Source organism: Melospiza melodia, chromosome 6 (genome assembly GCF_035770615.1).
Source record: "Melospiza melodia melodia isolate bMelMel2 chromosome 6, bMelMel2.pri, whole genome shotgun sequence".
In the NCBI taxonomy this organism is placed as follows: Eukaryota; Metazoa; Chordata; class Aves; order Passeriformes; family Passerellidae; genus Melospiza; species Melospiza melodia.
Genome location: NC_086199.1, coordinates 22,142,330 through 22,152,741, shown reverse-complemented (window position 1 = coordinate 22,152,741; position 10,412 = coordinate 22,142,330). Strand labels below are relative to the sequence as shown.

The window sequence follows — 10,412 nt, the reverse complement described above, 5'->3', positions numbered from 1 at the left end:
CCGCGGGGGCGTGCCGGAAGGGCCCGCGCCGGGCGGAAGGCGGGAGGCGGCGCGGCGGTTCTAGCAGCTTCCACGGGCGCTCGGAGCGGAGGCGGCAATCCCGGTCCCGATGGCCAAGTGGGGGGAGGGAGACCCGCGCTGGATCGTGGAGCAGCGCGCCGACGCCACCAACGTCAACAACTGGCACTGGTGAGCGGGGCGGCTGCTCCCGGAGCCGCCCGCCGGCCCCGGCACGGAGGGGGCTGCGCGGCCGGAGCCGCGGGCAGAGGGGCCGCCCCCGTCCCCTGCTCGCGGAGCGGTGCTGAGGCGGGGCTGGCCGGGCTGAGCCTCCGGGGCGGCCCCGGCTCCGTGCGGGTGTGCCGGGGTACCCGAGCCGAGGGGTGCCGGGGGAATGGCTGCGGGCGGCCTGGGGAAGAAATGTCTGTGTGTTTGTGTCGAAGCGGGGCAGGGAGACAAGACTGGGGAGCCCTGGATAGTCCCGATGTGCACTGTCAGCGTGGCCTGTCCCGCATTGTCACCCTGCTCGGTTTTCCTGCAGGACAGAGAGGGATGCCTCCAACTGGTCCACGGAGCGGCTGAAAGCTCTCCTCCTGCCTGTCAGGGTGGAGGGTGAGGAAGGGGCATGTGAGGTGACAGAAGTGAGCAAACTGGATGGAGAGGCCTCCATTAACAACCGCAAAGGGAAACTTATCTTCTTCTACGAGTGGGCTATCAAGCTGGCATGGACTGGTGAGTGATATGTACCCCTTCTGTTTCAAGGTCAGATTCATGTATAATATCAAGGATACACGTCTCATTTGGGAAATAATAATAAAGGGAAGTGTCGTATTTGGATACAATACAAGTTTGCTTTGACAACAACCAGAGTAAGAAAGGTTGATTTGAACAATATGATTATAATTGCAGGCACCTCAAAGACAGGAGTGAAGTACAAAGGTTATGTGGAGATTCCTAATCTCTCAGATGAAAACGACATCGATGAAGTTGAGGTAAGCAAAGCTGGATGTACGGACTATTCCAACAGGAATACTCATAGCATTAATATTTTGTTTCCTGTTACCTTTCTTAGAACATTTGTGTAGAAGTTTTTACTGTTAGAGGCTGTTTAAGTTAACAGAATCAAAAAATGGTTTGGGTTGAGTGAGATCTTTAAAGGTCATCTATTACCAACCTGTCAGCCATGAGCAGGGACATCTGTCACTAGAGCAGGTTACTCAGAGCTCCATCAACCTTGCCTTGAACACCTCCAGGGATGGGGCATCCACAGATTCTATGGGCAACCTGTTCCATACCTCACCACCCTTAGAGTAAAGAATTTTCTTCTAACTTTAAATCTACCCTCTTTCAACTTAAAACCATTATCTTTCATTCTGTCACTGCACTCCCTGATAAAGAGTCGCTCCCCCATCATGTTGTACCTTTATCAAATGAATTCCTGTCTCCTGGATGCAGAGGGCTCTGTAGCACAAGGAGGTATTCAGGCACACAGGTACAGCGCTGTAGGCTGAGAGAGGTGAAGTGAAGAATTAATAAAACTGCAGGGCTATTTATGAAAGTTTAGCCAGTCTGTGATGTTGAATTGAGTAATAAAAGAGCTGTGAACATAGGTCCTTGTTAATCAGTGCTTGTATTCATTGTTCAGATCCTTGTCAGCCTTGCTAAAGATGAGCCTGAGACTAACTTGAAGACCCTGATGAAGCAAGAGGGTGCAAAGAAAATTAGAGATGCAATGAAAACTTACATCAGCACTCTGAAAACGGGTATGTTACTGAGAGGGAGAAGTGTTATGGGAACCCATATGGACTAATTCTAAAGAAGAGATGGGAGTAAAGAGATGCTCTCTCCATCTCAACAGAAAGGTGTCAGAGCAAGAAGCATTTCTGCTTCATTGGGAAGAAGCATTTCTGGCTCTAGACAGCATAGCTCAGCCCAGAAAGATTGGCTCTGGTGGTAATACAGTAATTCTGAATTTATGTTTTAAAACTGAGAATGCCCTTCATATCCTGAAGCTAGGGAGAAAATGAAAGCCAGTAAAACATGTTGGTCACCCCAGTGACAGAGTCACTGCCTGTGGCACAATCTGGCCTTCAGCTGGCTAACTGCCTTGGAAAGTGATATCTTCTCCACTTTGTAGTTTGTTTTGGATTTTTCTTTTCCCTCTTGCCACAGTGGTAAAGACATCTGGTGTTACTTGGGTTTTAGAATAACTGATGTCTGAAAATTGCTCTGCAGGTTTTGTTGGTGTCTTTTAATGACCTGTCTCAGCATCTGGATCAGTTTTTTTTTTTAAGTTAAATCTGAGTCCAGCAGTTTGAGTTAAATCAATGCCCTTTGGTTGCGTTTGGCTTTCCTCTCAAATACAGGCTGGGAATGCCACAGTTGCTTTTTATATCCAGTTAGCTATATTACATTACATGCCCTAGATATGCTGGGTATAAACCACCACTGATTGCTGTTTTTCCAGGATTAAATTTCTGTACTCTTGGGTTTTTTTCAGGCACTGTAGTGTTCAGGCTGGGAGATGCAGTCACCCAGTGAAAGATAAGAATGCTAATCAGTAAAATCTGTATGATCTTGTGGACTGCAATAAATGAGAAGAAGTGGGAACCAAGTATTGCAGGGTACAGGTTTATGCACATATGATACAGTTCTGCTTTCTAATGGAATTTGGCTACTCTGAACAGATGAAGAGGCAGAAAAAGGAGCAAAATGTTGTATAATTGGTAAAAATAGGAGTGACTGAGCTGGAAAAAAAGCAAATGTGATTCTGAACGAGGCTGAAGGTTCTGATGGAGTTACAGAAGTGTTAGTGCTGGTGGACAGAGTGCTGGCCAGGCTTGTCTGGCTTTCCATGTGCAGTCCTGGCATCTGGTGTCAATAAAGATAAATCAAAGAGAGAGTTGGAAGTTACTGTTGTTTACTGCAGCGATACAAGAAGTGAAAAAGCTTGGTTTGGTGTGTCTAGATCAGCAAGGCAAAAGTTTTTGAGGTGTGATGTGATTGCAATTTACATTAGAGAGTGAGAGAGGAAAAAAGCTACGTAAGCCTAAGGCTAACCAACCTTAATGTGAGAGCAGTGTGTGGAAGATGCTCTGTCTGGGCTGGGAAGAGGAGTTAAGTTCCTCATTGTTAGTGTAGACAGGTTCTAACAGGGCCTTTGGTGGAGAGCAGCGAGGGAAAGAATTAATTACTTTCGAAAAGAGGTCTGTTTACTTTTTCTGAACACTGTTTCAAGTTATGGATGCTAGCCAAGAGCAAGGGGAAAACCAGGAAGCCCTTTTTGATTGTGTATTTCAAAGTACACTCAGAAGGTTTACTTGATCTTTAATTGGTTTCATGGGCACATTCCTGTCTTTCCAGAATTCACCCAGGGCATGATTTTGCCCACAGTGAACGGTGAACATATGGAAACAGCACCTCAGGTGGCTCCTAAAGCAGAAGAGCGCAAGGTAAACAAAACTGCAAACATGCTTTGGGATCAGTGAAGAAAGGTATGCTGTATTAGATTCTGGGACTTACAGCAGCAACCTCTGTTGTGTATAGAGTGTATATTTTCAGGAACTGGCAATCTTTGGAACAGATGTGACTGTTTCCCTTGACAGCACATAATGTTTCTTCCAAGCAAAGTAATAAATCTGCTTTTTACATTTAAGTATGGTTGTATCTTATTGCATCTTTACTAATAGCCTTGGTTTTTCCCCTTGCATATGTGAACCATTTGTTGATTTTTTTCAGTGAAAACAAGTGTATGTGTTTGTTTTCCATGTTGTTTTGTCAGACGGCTGCCAGGAGCAGCACTGCCATACCACAGTCCAAGTCCATAGGAGTCAAGATCCCTACCTGTAAGATCAGTTTGAAGGACACCTTCTTAACATCTCCTGAGGAGCTCTACCGGGTATTTGTTACTCAGGAGGTAATGCCTGCCTTCTTCTCAGAGCTGTTCTTTGCATATAGGAGGCTCTTTCTAGTAAGGTTTTTAAAAAGTTCTGTCAGACACTCACAATCCATGAGACTGGAATAAGAAAGCTGTTCTGCAGAGGTGTTGCTGAAAGCTTGTGTGTGCATCTTTTCACACAGCTAACAAGAGGGGAGTAGTGCCAACCAGAAGCAAGTTCCAGACTGCTGTCAGCATCTGTCTGTAGGTGTATCCCTTACTGCATGTGGCCAGATCACTTGGGATTTACAATTGTGTGCTTCTGGTTTTTTTTTTTCCTTTTAAGGTTAGGTGGTATCAAAAACATGCTTTGGGAATAGCTTCCACTTTTCTGCACTACATAGTTTAGTACGAGAGCGCAGCGTTGTATCATTATTTAAACAGTCTTAGTCTTTTATTCTTCCTATTTTGATAAGAAAAATGGAAAAGCAAAGAATATTTTTCTGAGAATTAGGTTTCATTAAGAAATCAACAAAGTAAATCACTGTGTGAGTCAGAACACTGCATAGCACTATGAAAGCTGGAGGTTTTTTTCCTCGGGCAAGTGAAATGCTGCTGTAGTAGCTAAAAACTTGCTTTTCTGGCCAGGGGTTTTGTCTTTTGCTGAAGACCTTACACTATTGACCCACCTCCTCATCCAGAACTTTTGTAGCTGGGTGGGAGGCATTAGGCAACAAGTTTTCAGGAAGATAATGTCAAGTAACACAGATCTGCTCCTAAATTCTTTTCAGATGGTCCAAGCTTTCACCCACGCACAAGCCACCTTGGAGGCCGATAAAGGAGGCAAGTTTCAGTTGCTGGATGGCAGTGTCACAGGAGAGTTTGTTGACCTAGTAAGTACTAACCAGTTCAGGTGTATCTTGCTCAGAGGCAGCACTGTTATCAGGCTGTAACTTCCTATCAGTTCTGTTATAATGCTTTTGTTAGCTAACTGTGGGGTTCTACCTGGTGCCCAATAGTTACCTATAATTTCTGTGGCTCTTGAAGCATTCCTAGTAGTATGGATAAATGTGTGGCACTTCAGCCTGGGGAGAAAATGTGACTTCCAGTCATAGATCTCCCTGTCTTTTTGTGATTTTAGTTGTCAGGGGTTGGAGGAGTGTTAAAGATAGTAACTGACCCTTCTTCTCTTTGACTCAATTGCCACTAAAGTCTTCTGGACAGTCAGGGACTCTCTCTCAGTGTTTGGGGCTGTGTGCCTTTCTTGAAGGGGATTGAAAAGAAAAGGACACTTAAAATCTCTTTCCCGCTGTGTGTGCATTTCACAAGGGATCTCTTAAGATTTCATTCATATCAACACAATTCTAGATGTTTTCTATTAGACTGTAAGATTTCCCAAAATTGCTACTCAATCTTTGTCTTCCTTTTCAAGGTTCCTGAGAAGCAACTTGTTATGAAATGGAGATTTAAATCTTGGCCAGCTGGTAAGTAGTCCAGAAATGGACTTGCCTGTCTTTGAGGGATACCAGCCCCATTTGCCACGCTTTATTGTGGCTCCTGATCAGGGAGCACAGGATGTTCTGGGAGCTGCTCCAGTGTTATCCCAGCTTCCTATCCCACACTATCATGTCTGTATCTTCAGCCACTGTGCAGAGCAGTGACCAGGTAGGAAGGATGAAGTCGCTGCTTGTGCAGCTGTAGCTGCAACTGCTTCAAGCCGCAGGGAGAGGGAGCCCTCTGCTAGCTGTGTTTCTAGGGAAGGCCCGCAGCTGCTATACGCAGACCCTCTGGGAAGGACCTAGAAGAGTCTCAAGTGGTGCCCTCTGAAAGGAGGGGCAGAGCAGCCTGCAGGGGCTGTATGTACTGTACCACACACTGCTGACAGACCTGCTTTGCTTCCTCTAGGGCACTTTGCAACCATTACCTTGAACTTCAATGACAAAGGTGGCGAGACAGAGGTGTGCTTGGAAGGCAAGGGCGTTCCTGCCAGTGAGGAGGAAAGAACAAAGCAAGGCTGGCAGCGCTACTACTTCGAGGGCATTAAACAGACATTTGGTTATGGTGCTCGCTTGTTTTAATAGCGGTTGCTGGGAGGCTCTGCCTGAAGACTCTGCCACATGGACTGATAAAATTCTCGCCTGCTCCTTTCTAATCTTGGCCCTGCCGCTGAGTAGAGTGGGATGACAGGTGATGAGGAAGGCCATGGAGCAGCACCACTTTCAGTCCCTCACTGCTTTGTGCATGTCTTGTGCTGCAGGGGATTCTCTTACATGTACATACTTCTATTGCTAAATAAACCTAACTTAAAAAAACACTGTGGAATTTGTGTCCTCGGATTGGGTTGAGTTCAAAGGGTTGGGTGATCGGCTCAGGGAGGGATCTGTCTAGAAAAACACCGATCAATGAGGATTGCTGATGCCAATGTGATTTACTCCTCACTTCTGGGGGAGTACAGAGCATGAGCTTGATGCAGTTTTTAGTCTGAGCAGCTGCTCATTTTCCCTCTGCTTTTGATCTGCCGGTAGTAAATGTTTCAAACTCTTACCATTTTTGAAGGGATTTGTGATCCTGTTCAAGCTGTTCCTCTCCTTTGCATATCCCCTTTAACACAGTCATTTCTTACACAGTCATTTCTTACAGTCTGCTCTGCAGGAACGACAATCATGCAAACCAGTGCTAGGGAAACTCCCACCCACAGAATGGTTCTAGAAGATTGTGGGGCCCAGGGCCAGCTACCTCCAAGAGCTTCAGGCCGAAGCAGACTGGTTTTTTCAGAAATAAATTCCTCCCTCCATTTACAGTTTACAGCATGCAGTACTTTTTGCTCATCATACTTCAGCTATTGCTTTAACTGGTGAGGAAGAAAAAAAATGCTTGTTCTCACCTGTTAATACATTAGTTCGTGGAGCTGTCTTCAAAAGCCATAAACTTGTTTATAGGAGGGGTGAAAATCTGACTGATCAGAAGTGTCAACCTGCTTAACCTTAAGGGTGAGAGAAGTGCTTGGTTTTCTTTTTGAGGCATGAGCTTCTCTTGTATACTTTGTTTTTTCCTAGTGTTTTCTGCAGAGCTCCTTTAGTAAGCTAGAAGAGAGTGATGTTATTGGGTGAAATTTACTGGTTTGGGGATTTTTCTTGCTTTTTATTTTTTACAATCTGAATTGTCTGCAGAGCTCCTCTAGTAAGCTAGAAGAGAGTGATGTTATTGGGTGAAATTTACTGGTTTGGGGATTTTTCTTGCTTTTTATTTTTTAAAATCTGAATTGTATGTGGTAACTGTTCCCTTCAAGAGAGGAGACAAGAAGAAAACCTAAGTGGTTATTTTAAAAAAGATCCTGAATGGAGTCTTGTTGGAGACTTGTTGGAGTCTCCTTTTAAACTATAAAGAGCATTCTGCCTGTTCTCACTACTCCGAAGTGCTGAAGTATGAAAAAATCACGATAAAGTGTGTACAGACAGACATCAAGAATGCAGCATGAACAAAATTCTGTAGTGTGTACTCATCCCTGAGCTGACCTGTGAGAACAAAGGAAGTTGTACAAAGAGGCAGCTGTAGATATGGCAGAGCTTCCCTGTGCCATGCAGGATTGTCTGCCCTAAAGCATGACTGGCTGGGAAAATGGATGTAGGTGTTTTGCCAGGATTTTTGTGCACAGATGAACCCTGTGCACACCTGGTAGGCTGCGGGTAACATGATGGAGCACACTGATCCCACTGTACAGCCTCTATGCTTGGTTTTCTGCTTGGGAAATCCTGGACAGCAGTGTGGGAAACAGCAGGGCTAGCAAGTGAGTTCACAGCCAAAAATTTGGTAAAAGGAGAGCAAAATTATTTAAAACCTGAATAAAATGAGCTGGTTCTAGGTCAGCTTGAGGCAAAGGTGACAGCTGAGTTGTGATGTCTGTGCTGTGCTTTGGCAGCTGTGCTGTGGTAGCAGTGCTCGCCTGCTGCAGGCTCTGCTGCCACAGCTGGGCCAGGGCAGCAGAAGGCAGGCCCTGCTAATCACCTGCTGCTGGAAGGTTAGGAAGTGGGACAGGAAGGCAACTGAAGTGGAATTTTAATTGCCTTCCTTTCATCACAAGCATGGTTTACTTCAGGCATCCTGCTGCTACTCTAATAGGGCACGCTTTGGCCTCGGCCAGCAAGCCACATGCATGGGGCTCATGGACTCAAGGCTTTTCTCAGAGGCCATTTGAGGGCTCTTCCAGCAAAACTGACTGCCCTGGGTTATGCTGGTGCTTCCCCAGCTGGCTCTCTGCCTTGTAGGCTGGAAATCAGCATCCCCAGAGCAGCAGACCAGGCTGTGTAATGTAGCCAGGCCTTGGCTGCCGTTCACATGTGAATCTCTTGGATGGGCCCAGCAGTGAAGGAAGGCTTGTGCTAAGGCTCTGCCAGCTCTAACAGGGCATAGCAATGGCAATTAAGGCCTTACACCACTTCAGACATTGACTTGGTGAAGGAGATCTGAGCCTTAAGTCATGCTAGAGAAGGTCACTGCACTACGGCCAGCAGACACACGCTCCTGCAGCTACAGCTGACCCCCAGTGCAGCTGCACGATGCTAATGAGAAACCCCAGACCTCTGCTTTGCTTGGAATTGCTGGAAAACAGTCACAGTTTAGTAGTCCTTCAGCTATTTGGGGAAGGGAGAGTTGTATAAGATTAGGGAGAAAAGCAAGGTTCAGTATACTCTGATCCAAAGGCTCTTTAAAAATCTGTCAGGGAAAAGTCCTGTAAATTAAAGAAGTCAAAGGTTAAAAAACAGAAAACAGAAGTGAATTTTTCACAGTGATGGAAGTCAGAGGTGGATCCTCTCTGACTATGCTGTTATGAGGCACATGGAGATGACTAAGAAGCAACCATCAAACAAACCAAAAGGGGTCTTTGAACCTTTTTAAGACTGTAGGCAATGCTCTATATAACAGTTTTATTAGTACATAAGGGAAGGCCTAATAAACCTGTAATGAATCCAGTACATTTCGGTATAGAAGATAATATACTTGGTAACTTAAAAGTAAAAAAATAATTACATTACCACTGGTGCTCTAAAAGACAAGTTTAGGAGACAAGTCTAGAATGAAAAATTATCTTGACTAAGTGGAAAAGTGAGGTCAGCAGGACTACAGCTGAAAACCTGCAGTGTGCTGGGGTTTGGGGCTTTTATCTGGTCTTCTGCTCCAGAGGTGTGCCACCAGCACAGATGACCAAGTAGCTACACAGTGAGGTGTGTCCCTTCACAGGCCAGAACAGGAGTGTCTGAAAGGTTTATTTCTTCTCTGGAACTACAGTTTTAACTCAAGATCCCACAGACCACAGCCACACTTTGCTCTTTCCCAGGTTAATACCAGGCATTGCAGTTCAGACCTGCTGCACAGGCTTTGGCTAGACTCTCCTGGCATTATCATTCTCTTTTCTCCTTCCAGAGGAGATCCTTTTGGGCCCAGCTGGGCTTTTGTGTACTTTCTAAGAAGCGGATTCCTGGAGCTGGAGCCGTGAAAAAAATCAGGTAATGGGATCTCTGTTGCTGTAAACATGTTCCTACAAAATCTCATGTTCATCCCTGAGAGATGGGCTTTCCTCACCCTCCCTGTGCCCCAGCAAAATCTGGGCATGGCTCCTTCTGTGTGCAGACAAACACCACTGCATGCTGGGTGCCAGGGGACTGGTCCAGCTCAGCTCCAGTCCAGGCTGGCAGACTGAGACAACTCAACAGCAACCAGTCAGGAAGTTTTGTGCTCAAAGCAGCAGGCAAAACTGAGTTTAAGACTGCCACAGACTCACTGTATGATTTCAGGTGACATCTCCAGGCCTTCAGCACCTGCAGAATTAGGGCAGGAATTCTCCTGCTTCCATCCTCTGTGGCTGTGGGATTTCTGTATCCCAGGAGTTTCACAGCAGGGTCCATCATCCAACACAGCAAGGACCTTGTTGCAGAGGACAAAAACACATTAGGCATGTAATGTACACAGCAGTAACTGCTGCATGCTCCTCCAGGGAAAGAGTGACTTTCTCTGAGCAGAGGGGAGCTCAGCCTGCCACCCCTGGCTTGGGCTCCATGCAACAATGGTTTTGATGCTGCAGAAGGCCAGCAGGAAGCCTCTAGCATCCTTCACTGAGAGGAGGCACCTGCTCCCCCAGGCAGGGGCCAGCAATGGTGCCAGGCAGCTGTGAAGCAGAGTCCCAGGCTGGAGTAGCAGATTAACCCTTGACAGATGTGCAGCCAGCACAAAGCAAAAGGAGCAAGAGAGGACAGGAAACAGCTGGAAACAGCAAGAGCTTGGAAGTGTTTATGATTTACTCACTAAATTAACAGCAACAAAAAGTTGTTATCCCTAGAAAGCTTTGCAAACCCCCCTGCTATAATTAGCTGCTGGCTCTGGAGGTGATTTGCCAAATCAGTTTTTTAGCTGGGATGGTGCTGGTTTTTTCCCCCCTGCTGTGGTGTGCTGGACCATCAGCCAGTACCCAGCTCTGGCCAGGCTGACCATGGAATAAAACCCAAGGTCAGGGCTGGGGCACAGGCAATGCATTTGCTTCTCA

At 46.1% G+C, this 10,412-nt stretch overlaps 1 protein-coding gene across 1 annotated transcript; it reads left to right on the top strand.

Annotated features, from left to right (window-relative positions):
- Nucleotides 1-31: 31 nt before the first annotated feature.
- On the top strand, nucleotides 32-6,188 carry AHSA1 (activator of HSP90 ATPase activity 1). The gene is made up of 9 exons (XM_063160210.1): nucleotides 32-189; nucleotides 539-729; nucleotides 907-989; nucleotides 1,643-1,760; nucleotides 3,361-3,449; nucleotides 3,779-3,913; nucleotides 4,666-4,767; nucleotides 5,307-5,358; nucleotides 5,780-6,188. The coding sequence occupies exons 1-9, from the start codon at nucleotides 110-112 to the stop codon at nucleotides 5,950-5,952; spliced, it is 1,023 nt and encodes a 340-aa protein (XP_063016280.1). The 5' UTR covers nucleotides 32-109; the 3' UTR covers nucleotides 5,953-6,188.
- The last annotated feature ends 4,224 nt before the right edge of the window (nucleotides 6,189-10,412 follow it).